This window comes from Nilaparvata lugens, chromosome 8 (assembly GCF_014356525.2).
Source record: "Nilaparvata lugens isolate BPH chromosome 8, ASM1435652v1, whole genome shotgun sequence".
NCBI lineage: Eukaryota > Metazoa > Arthropoda > Insecta > Hemiptera > Delphacidae > Nilaparvata > Nilaparvata lugens.
The window spans coordinates 1601507-1620680 of record NC_052511.1 but is presented as its reverse complement, the minus strand read 5'-3'; the positions used below and the strand labels follow the sequence as shown (position 1 = coordinate 1620680).

Genomic DNA, 19174 nt, shown 5'->3' with positions numbered 1-19174 from the left:
AACCTGCTATTTTAAGTTATTTTGTTTTAGTTTTAAGTTATTTATTTCATAACTACTTTGTACAATAACTATGTTGTAAAAAGGATAAATAAATTGAATTGAATTGAATTGAATTGTCAGGTTGGGTCCCTCCATAGTGGGATTTAGGGTTCTATAAATACTGCATAGTTTTTATAAAAAGCCTTAGTGAGGTTCAGCTGGAACTATGAGCATTGGTTCAATGGAAACCACCGTAGGTGTTGAGCCAGTTACAAACGTCCGATTTTTTGTCGTCCTTATACATTCTATTGGATTGAATGGAGCTTGTCAAACACATGATGTGTGTGCAGGTACATAATCATGTGTTTGCCAAGTTATTTTCAATCTAATAGAATTTAGAGTACGTCCAAAAATCGATGTGTGTGTAACTTGACATATTTATAACTGAGGAATTCTGATAAATCTCACTACAGTACCTATTAAAGTAGTTTATGCCGTAAGGTAGGTCTCCATAGAGGACGTAATGTATTATGAAAAAACGTCTGAAGGTACCCACTAACTACTGGACAAGCGGGTAGAGCCTGTGTGTACACGTTTGACAGAATCTGTTACATAACCTCACTTTTAGAGTTTGGGATCACTCCTGGATTGTAAACCACATATTTCTCATTCCCCATGACAATAATTAAATAGATCCAGAGCTCCCCGAAATAGTAAACATTTAGCTAACATTTAAGATTGAGTTCAAGAAAAGAGGACAATGATCTCTTTTTGTTATTATTATGGAACCTAATCTCACTTTTAGAGCCCCTCAGACGATGAGAGACAAAGCTATTTTAAATGTTTGAAACACGGTCTCAAAGTGAGTTTCACACTATTGGAGACTTATAAATGTCTGAAGTTGAAATTTAGAGCAAAGTAAATTGTGTTTGGAGCCTCTAGACGTATCTAAATTAATTTCAATCTGGGAATCAATGATGAGGAACTGGGTTTGTCCAGAATTTTCGATGCCCAGGGGATGGGGATGGCATCAATTAGATTCTATCTGAAGGGATTTCCTATGGAATTTCTCATCTTTGCCTGTATGAATTTAATCTTTAGAAGCTTATCTAGCTATTATTAAATGGGATATCCTTCTTAGATTGCATCAGTTCCTTGAGCAAGAGGATCTTGAATTTACCGCGCTTTTAAACTCAAGATGGCGTCTTTGTAGTCAGGTTGTGCAGACGGCAGATCTCAGCTGTCAGTTGTTTGAGGAAAATTTTCAATCCGAGAAGTATTTTGCGATTTAATCTGTAAATCATTCGTAGAATTAGATTATTGACTCATACTCTTGTAGAATTCCTGTCTCGACAATGTATAAAAGCTACGTTTCGTTCATCATCATGCTGATTCATGCATATCATTCTGCAAACGATATTGATAGCATATTAGTCAGAGAATCAGTGAATTATCAATCAAATAAAATAAGAAACATCAATTCATCCACAAACTCTGAATAATCATCGAATTGGAACCCATTTCTATCCTGTTACAAATCGATACTTTCTCTGGAAGAATTATACTGGTAGACCTGACTTTTGTGGCGGCCATTTAGATTTGAATTCAAATAACCAGAAAATATCTGTTAGGTATCAAAACTATTCAAAAACAGAGCTACAAAGCCAAGCCAAGAATACCTTAATTCTTAAAATGCTTTATTTGTTGACTTTCACAATGCATTTGATAATGATAATTGGGAATATCTGAATAAGAGCTTGCAACATTTGTATAAAACCATAGAATAAGAAGTCAAAAATCTAGCGTGTATCCTTTCTCTGTGATAAAACTTTGATAAATGAAAAAAAGGATAAAAATACTCATCAAAAAAATGATGGAGTAGTACAGGGATGTTTACTCGAACCTTTCCAATTCTCTATTTACAAATTGTCCCTTATTTAAGCTGCCAAACACAATTTTTTCAAACAATCAACATATCTCCTCCTTTTATTATTTTCTATTTTTCAACTCACCTCTAAATCAACTATTTTTAGTTGAATTTTTCCCTCTTTTATTCGAGTTCCACTGATCTCAGTCATCAAAGAGGATGAGGAATCATGATGCAGAGAGGATCAAGGAAGCAGCCATCATGGATTAATCCTACATAAAGCAGACCCAACACCTCAGATAAGTTCTTCACTCTTCTTTTACAATAATTATTTGTTTATTCTATGCGGTGCCTAAGTCTATGACAATCATCAGTCAGATATCACCAAATTAATAAAAAAAGATTGGATAGGATAATCATTTTAAAAGAAATATTTCATAGTGGTGAAGTTAATTTCAATAAATTTGGTGATGGAAACCTCTCGAGGTAGTTCCACCTGCAGCTGCTTCAATTGCGACACTACGAATCCACTGTTTAGGTGGAGTCCGAAACACCACATTGTCCATCCACTACTTGCAATGAGTAGTGTAATCTCATATACTGTATACTCCTGTGGAGGGGTATACCCCTCCATTTGTATTGGAGCAGACCCAACAAAAATAATTTAGTTTTTAGAGTAATATAGTAGACCTACTGTAAGTTATGAATATTTATTGTTGACTCAGAATTGAGTGAATATTGTACTCAATTTATATTTAATAATAGCTTATTCTCAAAAAATGACAATTTTTTGAGAGAGTTTAACTATGACTGCTGCTGTATTCTCATGAAAACATGAGACTTCTCCAAGATTAACTTTTGTCAATATAATAAAAAGCATTATGGTATATACTTTATATTATTACCTTTTGGAGAATATAGGTACCAAGAAAGCATCTATTGACACAGTTACTACATAGGCCTATATCATATCATGACAAGTATACTTGTCTGAGAGTCTGCAGTCTTCAAGAAGATGGAATTTCAACAAAAAATCTAGAATTTAGATTGATTCACTGTAATTTTCAGGTCAATGCGTCTAATCTCTCTTACAGCTTCATCACATCTCAATTTGATGAGAAATAATTGAACTACCGTATTGATTTTATATGAGAAACAATAATAATATGTTTCCATATTGTTTGGACATGTTCTCAAGAAGTATAGAGGAGGATCTCTATTAGTAAATTGATAGGATATTATAGGTATTGAATATAGCTGATGAATTCGACATATTAAATTTACTGATATTTTGAAATATTTTTGGAGCCGTCAGATAAATGCTGATGCACTGTCCACTTAAATCATCTTATTATTGCAATTCTCATAAATTATGATCATACAATTTGGAGTTATAAATCAATTCTGAAATAAGATTGATTGAACGAATCATACAAGTTTTGAGAATGATTTCCAAGGACCTTTGTTTAGCAAGAAAGTAATGCAAAGGCAATGCAGGATGTTTCTTATCTCGAGATTTCACTCAAAATTATTCCAGAACAAGAGTCTATTCTATAGGTAGAATATTTTAGTGTAGTACTTTGAATTCCTAGAACAGTGACACTTTGACTCATCAATAAAATAGATTTGATTTGTTGATGTGTCACTACTGCATCATTCTAATAGTTTTTGTTTTGTATTTTCAGCTATCACTCACTGTATACAGTGATGAACTCTGAACATTCCGTACCGTACAAAAATGGATACGCGTTCCGCGAGTGTGTTTAATGTCTAGTGAAAGTAGTGCAGTGTTGTGAAAAAGTGCTTAAAAGACTGGACGACAACTCTGGACTCTGGACTTGCTGGTTGCTGGGAGGGCGCATCCGCAACAAAGATGAGGTGAGACATTCTTTCATTATTTAAAAAGCTTATTTTTTACTGTAACTCGAGTCAATTTTGTGACTTGAACATTTTTTGAATGATTGTTCCAATTGTTTTCAATTTGAATCATTCCATGAGCTTCCTTGTTTCATAAAATTGAATTTAATTTTGTTTGTTTCCAGGTTTGAGCTGATTGCAGCTTGGTGAGTCAGCGACTTCAAATTGCTACATGCTTTAAATGCTTCAAAATGCTTCAAAATGCTTCAATGCTTCATGCTTCAAATTGCTTCAAAATGCTTCAATTCTACACAAAAATGTCCTCACACACATATTCAATTAATAATTAATTGTCCCATTCTCTTATCAAACTGTTCTACAACAATTTTTCTAGCCTTCAGCTACAAGTATTGAATTTAAAGTAATGTGTTGTACAGCTTTACTGGTGGGATGTTCCACATCGTTGTCATGTAGTCGTTTCAGAAGGTTTCAGACGTCGCGGTTTTCGTTGTAGTATTACCCTGGATGTCATAGGGAAACCATCAAAAGTTGTAAGATAATGAGACAATTTTACCCAACAGTAGAGCTGTACAACGTACATTACTATTTGAAATTATTCATTGATATTTCGTTAACTACACTTTTTGTTTTCAACTCAATATTTTATAATAGAATTGGCCATGAATTAATTTCTTCTCAGAGATAATTTATGCTTTTTCAAGCAGAATGTGTGTGTGAGGTTACACAGAATTGTTGTCAGTACACAAATATTTTTTTCCACACACACACACAAATATCAACACATAGATTTATACATATAGATTTGATACAGCAGGCTTCCAAGGACCATCAAGGATCATCGAGGATCATCATGGGTCATCAGATCTCCTTGATGACCCATGATCAAGGATTCCCTGACCCAGACCTCATCATTAGTTAGATCGTTTAAAAACTAAATTTAAATTTTGAGTAACTCATAATTTTTGCATAGAAGTCTGACATATTTTGAGAATTTTCTTGTTAACGTAAGAGTGAGTTACTCATTTTGTATTGAAGGTTTTTTGTTATAGATGTAGCATCCCTTATTCTGGCCTTTTGTGATGAGGTATGAAAGACAGTATCGTCTCAGACCAATACAGCCAGACCCTGTACTGAGTACCAATTGCTGTCAATCATAGAGTTGGAGGCCTATTTCAGTGGGCTCGGCATGCTGATTATGCTTCCACCTCAGTGAGACAAACTCACTCCTCTTTAAATTATTCAAAAATATTAGCTCCCTCATTGGGAACCCCTCATAAAAGTAGGATATTTAGATTTGATTTTGCAGTCAGCACACTTTTTAGATTAAGGATAGGGTTTCAGCACCTCTATGGATCTAGCTTAGGTCCCTCACCACACACGGTTTGTTGAAATGCACCAACAGATCTGAAATACAGTTTTCAGGACCATTTTGAGTGAAAGACAACAATGACATCCACCAATGCAGCCAGACCCTGGGGTGGTCGTTAACTGTCAATCACTTGGAGCTAGGATCTCAATTCAGTGGGCTGGGCATACTGATTTGAAAATCCACTCTACTCTCCCCAAAAACCAACCTTTTATCTTATCCCGGTCTGTTGGAGGCATATTTTATTGTTTTTCTATTATTTCTTGTGCACATGTCAAGGATCATCAAGGATTCTCTGGCCCTGACCTCATCATATTAGTTTGATCGTTGGAAAACTAAATTTAAATTTTGAGTAACTCAAAATTTTTGCATAGAAGTCTGACATATTTTGGAAATATTCCTGTGAACGTAAAAATGAGTTACTAATTTTGTATTGATGGTTTTTGTCATATAAATAGCGTACATTATTCTTTTCCTTTGTGATGAGGTATGAAAGACAGTATCGACTCACACCAATACAGCCAGACCCTGTACTGAGTACCAATTGCTGTCAATCATAGAGTTGGAGGCCTATTTCAGTGGGCTCGGCATGCTGATTATGCTTCCAGCTCAGTGAGACAAACTCACTCCTCTTTAAATTTTTCAAAAATATTAGCTCCCTCATTAGGAACCCCTCATAAAAGTAGAATATTTAGATTCGATTTTGCAGTCAGCAAAGTTTTTAGATTAAGGATAGGGTTACAGCTCATTTAGCTCAGGTCCCTCACCACACACGGTTTGTTTGAATGCACCAACAGACCTGAAAAACCGTTTTCAGGACCTTTTTGAGTGAAAGACAGCAATGACATCCACCAATGCAGCCAGACCCTGGGGTGGTCGTTAACTGTCGATCACTTGGAGCTAGGATCTCAATTCAGTGGGCTGAGCATACTGATTTGAAGGTCCACTCTGTCTCTATCCCCCAAAACCAATCTACCTGTTTCAGGACCTTTTTAGGTGAAAGACAGCAATGACATCCACCAATGCAGCCAGACCCTGGGGTGGTTGTTAACTGTCGATCACTTGGAGCTAGGATCTCAATTCAGCGGGCTGAGCATACTGATTTGAAGGTCCACTCTGTCTCTCTCCCCCAAAAGCCAAGCTCTTTTCCAGAAACTTTCCTATCCAGGTCTGTTGAAAGCATTTTTTTTTGTGTTTTTGTGTATATGTCATGTGAATTGAAGGATAGGCTCGATGCTCCAATTGAGCTGGGTAGACTCATAGTTTCAAGGATGTGTTTCTATATCATGTGTAACTATTTTTCATATTAGGTATGATTTCATTACAATGTTTATTATGTCTGTTAACTTGTGATAGATGTACGTTTTCAATTGTTGTATGCTTTCTCCAAAAAATTTCAATTTGTCTCCAATTTCCCAAGACAAATTGTGTATGATCATTCCCAGGTTTCTCCCATTTTGAACTTTTTTCTTGTCCCTAATTCTTCAAGGATAGGATATCTCTGTGTGATTTTTCTAGGTTTTTACACTAATTTCAACTCTATATTTATAGTTGATTTTTTCTCGCGATTAATATTTGAGTAATCAATTAGGTAGACCTATATTATGTCAAAATACATCGCCGTATTTGACAAAACGATCCGGCTTATTCTAATTTTTCGAAAAGATCTTCTGGCATTTTCCTTCTCAATCTTCTTTGAGAATTCTGTGCATCATGAACTGCGTCATCATTGCAGAATATATCATGAAAATTGAGAAATATCAGGAGAAAGGTGAGAATATTTCTTGCTATATTTTATAGATTCAACTGTAATTTTAATAGATTGGAGTCTTGATTTTGTAGAATATAAGATGAAGTCTCGTTTTCAAGAATAACATATATGATAGAACTCTTAGGCTGGCCACTAACGGTAGTACATGCTTGGTAAACATGTGTGCACATGCATTTTTATCATGCTCACACACATGTTCATCATGCATGTTTTGTCATCAGCAAGATGGACTGGACTGGACTGGACTTCTCTATGGACTGGACTATTGCATAAACATTTTTTGATAGTAGTTGGCCGAGTTGAATGAGTTTGTGAATAATTTTTTTGATTTTTAGCTGTTTGATGTAAGATGTGTTTATCCCAGTGAAGTAATTAAGTTTAATCAATTATGGCCCCTGAAATAATATTCTTTAATCGTTAGATGCTCTATTGAGAAACAATCATAGCTCATACTATCTAATAATAATAATATTCGTATGGCTTTTATTGGTGGGGAGTCCCTGACAGAAGTTCCACCTCGTCTGAATATATCATTTAAGGAGTCAATGGGCCTTATGACTGTCATACTTCAGCTGTGACCGGCAATAAAACGTGCCCATCTGATAACACAGGAATGACCTGTAATTTGCAATGATTCATACTATCTGATTCGCGATGATTGAGTTCGATTGTCTGCTCAGATGGTTTCTTGGAATCTGTCAGTGATTTTGTTTTTGAGGCATCAGTCATCAGAATATTATTGTAGAGTCAAGAGGCAACTTTTCCCATTCCAAGTACAGCTGACCTGAAGACATCATCCCAGCTGGATCCCTGGAATAATACTGATGTATCATCGGGAAAAGGAAATAATCTTGCCATTGACATCCATTGAGCACAGTTGGCAAAGATGAGGTGGAGTAATGGTCCAAGAACTGTTCCCTGAGGTACTCCAAAGGTAGAGTAATAGTCCAAGAACTGTTTCCTGAGGTACTCCAAAGCTACCTGGAAGGCCATATCCCGCACTTGGGTTTCTTCCAATCCTGACTCTCTGCCTACAATTTTCAAAGTAGGACTTGAACCATTCTAAGACAAAATCTCTCACAACCATAGTAATGATGCCATCTGATACTGTATCAAATGCCTTGTGATTCAGTATCGAATGCCTTGTGATTCTGTATCAAATGCCTTGTGAGTATGTATCAAATGCCTTGTGATTCTGTATCAAATGCCTTTGATACTGTAGCAAAAGTCTTCAATACTGTATCAAATGTGTACTTCATCCAATTGTATTTACTAGATCCAAAAATACTGCAAGGCATTTCGAATCATTCATTATTCAGATCGTCTATTATGAACCAAGTCAGCTCAAATATAGATCATCTGTTTGCGGGCATACACCTGTTTTGTCTGTACTGATTGGGTGACAACAGGATTTTTGATGCAAGGTAATTGACCAATCGCTTTTAACCAGCTTTTGAAGTATTTTTGGAAAAATGATGACTAATTATGCTAATGCTTTTGAATTCCCTGGAATCCTGTTTGATGATAGTCTGACAGATGGATATTGATAGAGATCATTGTCTGGGGGAGGCATGACTTAGGAGGCGGCACAACATGATGGTTTTCACCACCTCCCCTAAGACGTGCAGACCGGCTTTCTGAATGGTTAGCTACGGGTGGTGCAACATGGCAGTGTGTGTGAAAACCGTCGAGTTGTGCCGCCTCCTGAGGCATGCCACCCCCAGCCAAGAGCCTCTATCAATATTCAACTGTCAAGCTATCTTTGAAAAGAATTCCTGGAAATTCAAAAGCATTAGCATAATTAGTCATCAATTTTTCAAAGATACTTGAAAAACTGGTTGATAAGCAATTGGGCAATTACCTTGGATAGAAAATCCTGTTGTAGCAGTTGTCAATTAGTCTGATTCTATAATGACATATCATAACAATGATGAAAGATTCTTCCACAGGGGCTCTATGTGTAGCTTTCATGTCAGGTCATTATCTAGAATGTCAACAAGAAATTATGTGTCTTTGACTGTTTGTACAGTGCTGATTTGAAGCTCATCCTGTGCATGGAGTAAATTGGAGTAAAGCTTAGATGTACTGTTCTGTTTCATAGATTGCCAATCTTATTTGCTTCTGTAGCCCATTTTGTGTCTCATTCTGATTTGTAGGTAGTATAGTAAAGTTTAGTCGTATGTGAATAATTTACATTTCTTTTTGCTCTGCAAAGTGTCTGGGAGATCATTCATGTAAAGCAGGAAGAGTAGCGGTCCCAAAATCAAGCCTTGATGCACTCCTCTCCTTACTAGTCTGGATGAGGACTTATAGGTGTCTATTGATGTTTGTTCTTGAAAATCTAGTCCAACATATTGCCTGCCTTCTGTCCATCGGGTTGTCTTCAATATCCATTCAAGTGCTCTGCCCTGGATTTTGATATTTTTCAATTTGGCTTTCTAGTAATTCCCAAAACAAGGACATTGGAATTTTTGTGGAGATCTATGAATAATTGACCAAAGGCCATTATTTTTTTGATCTTCTACATTCTACATGCTTTGTCACAAAGGCCGGATATTGCTGATCTTGCAGATCTCACAACTCTGCTTTTTGTCGTTCAATTCATGTCGGTTGAAGCTTATTTTGTGAAGAATATTGGAGCCTTTCTCCCATTTCCTCATCAATTCTCATGTTGAATCAACCGCTTTCAAGTAAACTTGAGCTGAATCACAGAGGAAAGAAACACTACTTTATACTTATTCCGTGGCTGAATGTTCGACATCCACTCTTGTCTGCCTCATAGTCTTAGATCTCTCACAACTCTGCTGTTTGTCGTCCGATTGAACTCGGTTGAAGCTCATTTTGTGAAGAATATTGGAGCCTTTCTTTCGAATCCTGATCAATTTTCATGTTAAATCAACCGCTTTCAAGTAAACTTGATCTGAATGGTTGACTTCCACTCTTGTCTGCCTCATAATCTTTGAACTCCAACTACTCTGCTTTTTGTCGTCCGATTAAACTCGGTTGGAGCTCATTTCGTGAAGAATATTAAGAATAAGAATAAGAATCTTTATTATCATAGATATTGTTAACAATGCATTGATAAACGTCAAAAATAGGTACTAGATAAAACCTAATACAATTAATACATGCAAATGATATTATAAATATTATTTTTAATGATGTTATGATATAATGAATGATATTATAATTATGATAGCCTACAAATATTTGGTCTAGTCAATTACATAAAATTCTTGTATGTTATATAAACTTTTGCTTTCAGTACAGTTTTTAATTTCCTTTTAAAGATTGTAAGAGACAATGCCTTAATTTCTAGTGGTAATGAATTGTACAGTTTAACTGATGTGTAGAGAAGATTTTTTGTGACGTGGTGAACCTGAGCTGTTGAACTCTGATATTATTCCTATTTCTGGTTTCATATCCATGAAAGTCACTATTAAATTTAAAGAAATCCATATTACTATGTACATAACTAACACTAAATTGGAGCCTTTTTTCGAATACTGATCAATTTTCATGTTAAATCAACCGCTTTCAAGTAAACTTGAGTTTAGTGTTTGACATTCACTCTTGTCTGCCTCTCAATCTTTGAACTCTCACAATTCTGCTGTTTGTCGTTCGATTCAACTCGGTTGAAGCTCATTTTGTGAAGAATATTGAAGCCTTTCTTTGGTATCCCCATCAATTTCCACGTTGAATCAACCGCTTCCAAGAAAACTTGAGATGAATGTTTGACATCCACTCTTCTCTGCCTCATGATCTTTGAACTTTCACAAATCCGCTGTTTGTAGTTCGATTCCTCGCGGTTGTAGTATAGTGCCTTTTGAGAACCTAAATTCTCAGACAACTATAATTAAGTTTGGAAATCATGCTAGACCCCGATGGTGGAGGGGTTAGTGAAATTTCTAGTACTATTCTAGTGGTGAGGAATTCGAAATAAAAATCATTTGACGATTGATTGCCTCTATATTAAATATTTAAACTCAAACAACACTTTACAATAAATACTTTCTTCAATTAAAGATTATCTTTGTCTTTAAGAGACCAAATTTAATTATTTTTACGTCTTTAAGAGACCAAAATCTAAGGGACACATTGAATTCTGGTGGGGAAAGATCAAGTACTCATCTTGTAGTTGTCGTCGCGATGTCCGGAGTCCCTGGCGGAGATGGATGAAGGGTGAAGATGATCAGTCGTCCTCCAGGAATGTTCAGGCGTCGCGGCGACAGATCCAAAAGGAGTTAGTCTTGTTCTCTCCTCATCAGCGTTCAATGACGTACGATTCCATCCATGGTTGGAAGAAGTCGCCGGCCCTTTTACAATGGAAATTCTCAGCCCGATACAGAAACCTGATGACAAATTTACAACAGAATTAGAAACATAATAATTACCAATATCTAATAGGATTGTATTCAATTGATGATCTAGGTAGATCATCAAATAAATACAATTCACCGCTTCCTATGAGGAAATAAATAATATTATTAACATACATAAATCAAACACTTCTAAATCACTACAAAAATGATAAATTATATTCAATTACAATAATGAAAATACTCACCCAAAAGGGGTATTGAAGATCCAAAGTATAGAGGGAATCAATCGTCATTTATTAATACAAAGCTATCCCATTCTCAAAAGCTATTACTGTAAAGGGGGACTTTACTCCTAAATATTACTCTTAGCCTACATTTAAAGTAACTTCAAAAGATGTCCGATTCACTTGGGCAATCAATCTCCTGGAGAGAATGAGAATGTACCCCCAAACGAAAACAATTTACTGGAAATTGTAAGAAAATCTCTTCACCATGACAGCTGGGATTAGAGTGATCGCTCTCCTAGTTTTCAGAGGCTTCCAGACTGATCAGTTTTGCCATCATCATTGAAATATTTACCCGATCGCCTGTGAATTTCTCTTCACCCACTCTCTTTCTGCTCAGTAAATAAGGAAGGTGATACGTTCAAGCAAGAAGGAAACTAGGAGAGAAAAGTTATTTCCCTTTTGCAAGTTTAGAACTATGGGATTGATTCAACATACTTCTGGCGTCAAATCTGTCGTGAGAATAGATAATTCCAAGTGGGATCGTGGGAACCAAGGACTTTAATAAGATTCTGATCATAATTATAACGATTTTAGAAATGCTGGCTAAGTTGCCAATGAACAAGAATAAATTTACTATCTTCATGGGAACTGAAAACTATTTACTTAAGATAGAATAAATTCCATTTAATAACTCAAAATTTTGGTACAGTAGAACATTTTGTGAAGAATATCAATGCCATCCTATGATATCCTCATCAATTTTCATGTTTATTCAACCGCTTTCAAGTAAACTTGAGTTGAATGTTTGACATCCACTCATGTCTGCCTCATGATCTTTGAGCTCTCACAACTCCGCTGTTTGTCGTTTGCTTCCTGTCGGTTGAAGCTCATTTTGTGAGGAATATTGAAGCCTTTTTTTCGTAACAACATCAATTTCCATGTTAAATCAACCGCTTTCAAGTAAACTTGAGCTGAATCTTTTACATCCACTTTTGTCTCCCTCATAATCATTGAACTCTCACAACTCTGCTGTTTGTCATCCGATTGAACTCGGTTGAAGCTCATTTTGTGAAAAATATTGAAGCCTTTCTTTCGTATCCTCATCAATTTTCATGTTAAATCAACCACTTCTAAGTAAACTTGAGCTGAATGTTTGACATCCACTCTTGTCTGCCTCATTATCTTTGAACTCTCACAACTCTGCTGTTTGTCATCCAATTGAACTCGGTTGAAGCTCATTTTGTGAGGAATATTGAAGCCTTTCTTCCGTCCTCTCATCAATTTTCATGTAAAATCGACCGCTTTCAAGTAAACCTGAGCTGGATGTTCGACATTTACTCTTTTCTGCCTCATTATCTTTTGAACTCTCACAACTCCGCTGTTCTCACTTGTTTCCTGTCCGTTGAAGCTCATTTTGTGAAGAATATTGAAGCCTTTCTTCCGTATTCCTATCAATTTTTATGTTAAATCAACTGCTTTCAAGTAAACTTGAGGTGAATGTCTGAATGTATGTTGGAGCAAGCCCAATGCACCAATTACTTTCACTACATAGGCTAGTGATTGCATTTGCTCTTTGCCCTAAACATGTATGCTCGAGTTGACAGCACCACTCCCTTCTTCTCCTGTTTGCGCCATCCTGTAATAATAAATTGTGTTTTGATGCGTCACCCATTGTCCCTTTTTCTGCTTTTGACTTCATTTCATTCATTTATCGTCACATTACATACTTTTTTGAGTAACACTCATTTGACTGGTGACATGTCAATACTAGAACAAAATTATATTTTAAAGACTTAGTTCTAACTTCTTGAAAGTAAAATAAATAAATACACTCTATGATGTATCTCATCAAATTCACATGGAAATGAAAGTCACAAAAAGTTAAGTTACACTCTACAGTCCGTTTCCACAAATTGAAATTCGGCAGCAGAGTATAGGGCTTTCTCTACCAGCATTTTTCTGACTGGTAGTTTGAATTTGTTTATTGAATCTAGATTTCTGATGGCTGCAGGTAATTTATTAAAATAACGTATTCCAGAGTGACTTTATGAGTTCATCCGCGATCCATGCATAAAACTATGAACTGTGCTCTATTTTTTGTAGCTGATCGGGTAGGCGCCAGGAAAAACTCCTAAAAACGCCTAATGTGGTCTGACCCTAATTCTTAGTATGAACGCTAGTGCCACCAGTGATGGACACTGGAAACAGTTAGTTTCAAACTCTGCCACTAGATGTAGCACGCTCCTATACTCAATGTTTGTCTATGGTGACAGTTAACTATAAATAATGAACTTCATAACTACTATACTTAGCTTCATAATGACAGTTATGGAAGAAAGGAGAACGGCTTTGCCGATTCTCTGCCTTGCCATTGCCTTCAATATGAAATAGCTGATACCGATATGCCTGATTCATTCTTTATAAAATTAATCAATTACGTTTTCTTCATGAAGAAAATATATTTCTCAATGATTCAATAATAAATTTCTAGGATTGAATGATAACACTCAAATAAGAAATAAATTTATTTATCAAAAATATACAAAATGTTACAAAACTACTTATTGGTAAACGTATGATACGGTAGTACAAAAGTATAAAAAAGTATTCATAATACAAAAGTAAGAAATATTAATGCTAAGGTACATGACACTTGATACACATATGTCTAATAATCAGAATGCGCAAGTTATAGATTCATTTATTAATCTGAGGAATGAGTATCTTTTCAATGGTGGATGAGAATAAAGTTTTTTTTTAATCTTTTGTGATTATATTTGGTGGTTAAATGCCTATTGAGTGGACGTTTTGTATTCAAATAGAATACTTCAAGTGGAAGAATCTGTATCAGTATTCAAAAAAAGTACTCAAGTGGAAGTATTTGAATTAATATTCATATCAGCTTGTAGCTTTCATTAATACCGGGACTCAGTATTTCATATCAATTCTCTATAACTTGGCATTCCAATGTGATTTCAAATAACGAGTCTGTTGTTCCAAAATTCTAAACTCTATCATAATCGCAATACCCTAGTTGAAATCAGGGTTTAGTGTCGAAGAAATTAGCGAGGAAAATTTGAAATCAAGATAAATTCATCAAATTTAGATTGTTTCGTGACTAGATCAAAAAGATTCTAGACGTTTTATGAAAAATTGAATTTCATAACCATGGCTATTAAGGTGCGTACAGAAATACGCGCCGCGAACTTGAGCAATTCACTTTCAATCAGCTGATGCCAAGCTTTTTATATCAGGATCAATTATTTTTGCTACGACTTGGAAATGTTTCGACAATTTTTTTATGGATCGATTCAATATCAACATCTTATTAATCAATAAATTTACACAAATAATAACAGATGAAGAAAATTCAATCTCTTGGGCAACATTCCTGTAATAATCATTAAAGCTATTCACTTATCTACTATAATCATGTAGATTATTTGTCTATTTATTTATGAATTATTATTTATTACTTTGAAATCCAAATTCCCAATTACTCTTGGAATCATTTAACACAAAACCAATGTGGCATTTGAACATAGGCCTACTGTCCTAACATTCAACTCACTAGTGATGTAGAAAACCGCTTAATTAATAATTATTTATTGATGAAAATACATTATGCAAAAAACACATTCATTCAACTATATTACACAATTAATCTACTCAAACATCGAATATAAACACTCTGAATATAAACACACAACATTCACACAATAATTGAAAAGTGTAAAACATAAATGGTGAAAGTATTATGGTAATGGTTTTAAAACTTGGAAGATATTTACAACAGTGAGGAGATTTTTTGGCTAACTGATAGTATGTCATGGATCTACAACGATGGAATTTGATCTCTATATTGGTGAGAATCAGCCATATATCTTTCAGAAACTATGTACTTTATTTATGAAAACATGGAAGCAAACAGGATTTCTCCCAAATATAATGAACTGTATTGAATGAATTTGATACAATGCTAGTCGATGGTCGAAGTTTTGAGGTAAAGAATCGCGTGATTCAATAAATAAATCAATTTTCAGAGATGAAACACTGATTCAATTTTAGGAGTTTGAAAATTCATTCGATTTCTGAAATCTTTCTGTCTTGTGTTACGTGTCATATGAAATATAATATAGGTGGCTAACATTCATCAAAAGATATCGAAATTTTCGATTTAGTTGAAGTTCGTCATGATAATGCAAAAATACTGGAAAATCGATTTGGGAGAATTGAATATCTGTGAGTTGTCATGTATTAGATATCATTCAAAATCGTGTTACATTATTTGAACTACCTCAGAATCTTTGGAGTAGAGAAGCTTTGGACGAGAGAGTGAGAAGCAGCTAATGATTCCAAGAGTGAAGCCCGGTTACACTTACGTCTGTTAAATTTAACCGTCATCAAATACGTCATCAACTTCTACCATAAGTTCTAGTGGAATTACGTCGTTAACTTACGCGGTTGCTCGAAAACCTGGTAAATTTAGATCATGATTAAATTACATGAGGACCAATCAGAGAACGTTTTTCTGAGAAGATGGCATCTCTGATTGGTTTCCGTGACATTTAATCGGGATTAAAAGTTGACAGACTTGCAACCGGATCCAAGTTTATTAAATTTCAATAATTTAATTTTCTATTAATGGGGATAACAGGTACAAACCCATTTCACCTCCTTCACAAATTCAGATATTAATCTACCCGTGATCAAAGACGTCATCAGCTTCACTTATTGGTTCTTGTAGCATTTAACCGCGGCATTTGATCGTGGTTAAATTTAATAGACGTATGTGCAACCGGAAGGGAGAGAGAGAGCGATTTCAGAGTGGATTGTCTTTTGATTTGTTTGCGATTGGAGCAACAGACTCGATTATTAGCAGGTAATTGTTGGCGATTTCTTATTTCTTCTCGTGGTAAAAGTCATGATGTACTGGAACGGGCACTTCCTTCCATAAGCTCAAGTCGATGGCTGGGATTGAATGTAAATCTTCGCATGGCACCAGTGGATTACTGAAAAAATTTAGAAAAAAATTGATAAAATGTTTGTGGAACATTCAATCACCTATCATCAAATTATAATATCATCCATACCATACTCTATCATCAAATCAGTAATATAATAGTTCTGATTTCAGATATACAATCAATTTCATATCCTAGATCGTGAAAATATTTATAAATTGAAAATAAGTGTTCATAATTCCATAAAAATGGGTTTTATCCAACGGAAGCTGTTCTCAAAATATCATGCGCCTGATACTCCCGTTGGAAGGCTGACCGCTTTAGCCAACTCCTCTGAATATGATTGATGTAAAAAGACTTCCCGGTGGTTTGGAACCCACCTAAAACTGTAGGTGGAGTCCGGTCCCACAAGGTGTCAAACTATCAATCCGATGAACTAAAAACTTCAATGATTAAATAAGGTCCATTCATCTCCCTCTATCATCCGTCTTTTTACCCACGTACAAGTCTAGAGCTCATGTGGGCATCACCCTCAGTAAAAAAGATGTTCAGAATTCGATAAATATTTTGTAAATTAATCTCATCCCTACATTGGTAAAAATGATCTGGCAACGTTGCGGTGCTAGAAGAGATTAGCACTCTAAGCTTTGTCGAATGATAGACAAAGATAGCAACATCAAAGTCAATCAAATACTGCTCACTATATAGTATGAATAGTATGATATTTTCGATGATCGATTTGGAAAGAGATACTAGATCTGGTAGTCACCGAAACAATCTTAACATAGTTAAGATCGACCTGGCAACGTTGTGGTGCTAGAAGAGGATAGCACTATCTGCTTTGTCGAGTGACAGGCAAGGATAGCAACACCAATTTTAATCAAATACTGCAATTATTGTAACGTAGACCTCACTATAGCAGTGTTCGACAATATGATACAGTATCAACACATCATGATACAGTATTATTCCAACTTGATACACAACATAATAATTTGATACAGAACAGGATAGAGCTATCTGCTTTGTGGAATGATAGACAAGGATAGCAACACCAATTTTAATCAAATACTGCAATTATTGTAACGTAGACCTCACTATATATTATCATGTTTTCGATCACCGGTATTGATTTGGAAAGAGATACTAGATCCGGTAGTTACCTGTGGGATAGCACCTCGAAGCCCTTCGGCTGCATATGGTAGACATTATCGCTGTTGTCGCACATCAGTCGTGACACTGTCGTCTTACGGATCTCGTTCAGTTGCTCTGCAAAATGAAACAAACATATTAGAATCTACCATTTCATACAGGGAATTCACACAAATCAATATCCCCATAATATTAAGCTGAAAATTTCATTTTATATGTAAATTTGTTCATTTGTTTGTTAGTATGTTTATTGACCGAGCGAAGTTAGGTCTAAGATTCAAGTCGACGGTTTGGCATTTCTCTTAATGTTCAAATGTTTGAATGTTTATATGTTTATATGTTGCGCATTTAGGCGAAACGCGGTAATAGATTTTCATGAAATTTGACAGGTATGTTCCTTTTTAAATTGCTCGTTGACCTATATACAAGGTTTTTGGAAATTTTGCATTTCAAGGATAATATAAAAGGAAAAAGCAGCCTCCTTCATACGCCAATATTAGAGTAAAAGTCAGACTATAGAATTATTAATCTTAAATCAGCTGTCTAGTGGACAATAATACTACCCGTTCAAAAACATCGAATATTTTGAAAATGTATCTTTCCATCAACGTTAGTTGACAGTAGTTGATTATAATACTACCCGTTCAAAAACATCGAACATCTTTAAAATGTATCTTTCCATCAACGTTGTAGACAGTTGCAGCCAGACCTGATAACAGCACTCACACTCACATTCCAGGACGACACGTCACGGTACGATAGGACAGAAAGCTCTATGTTTATTTATGATTTTTTCTATACTTTTAAATTTATAAATTATTTATTAATTTTTGAAAAAACATAACAACAGGCCAATGTAACTTACTGAGCGCGAGGTCTACTGTTCACAGAACTACTAGTATGTCTGTATAATATATCACCAAATCTCGAAAACGGCTCTAACGATTCTCACATAATTTGGAACAAAGTACAGTCCGGGTCCTGTAGCTTTGCCTATCGGCGGAGGGCCACTAAACTACAATACTACCCGTTCAAAAACATCCAAAATTTTTGAAAATTTATCTCTCCATCAGCAACAGATTCTCTTCTGTATCTTCTCAGAAGCAACGTGTTGCATCCGAAAAGTTACACAAGGAGCTTTTTGGAGTTAAGTCCTTTCAGCACAACACAGCCTATCAGCTGACATTCGTTGAACATGCTCTTTCCATTGCTGGTGATACGTTGCAAGTCTCTCATTCATGAAGAATCTCTGTGTGTAGGGAGCTTCCTCTGGATCTAGGGTCTCTGAAGCTGATGTTTTTGCAAAGCCGTAACTATTAGCCCGCGAACCATACCTTGCCTATATGCCGTTTCAAAGTCATGTAGGCAAACTACGGGACGCGTATTGTAGGTTTATGATGTATTCGATTGCACCAGGTGTCATCCCTGGGATAATTCGCTGAAGAACATTAAACGGATGATAGTTCATCCTTGGAAAAAGAGCTGATAAATACGTCGTCTGTCGATAATGGAAGTGAGTGAGTGAGCAAGGAAAAATCAGCGGAAAAAGAAGTGTTGGAAGGCGACGTGTTTCCTGGCTTAAAAATTTGAGGGATTGGTTTGACTGCAGCAGCAAAGACTTGTTTCGAGCGGCAGTGAATAAGATCCG

The 19174-nt window shown here is 35.6% G+C and overlaps 1 protein-coding gene across 1 annotated transcript in view; it reads right to left on the bottom strand.

The window, feature by feature from the left end:
* Positions 1-13922: 13922 nt before the first annotated feature.
* LOC111052576 (peroxidase) overlaps positions 13923-19174 on the bottom strand; it is a 142045-nt gene continuing 136793 nt past the window's right edge. The window contains exons 13-14 of the mRNA XM_039433702.1: positions 17538-17643; positions 13923-16422 (exon numbers count right to left, since the gene is read on the bottom strand). Coding sequence (XP_039289636.1) covers positions 16311-16422; positions 17538-17643 — 218 coding nt within the window. The 3' untranslated portion in view covers positions 13923-16310. The remainder of the gene's footprint in view (positions 16423-17537; positions 17644-19174) is intronic.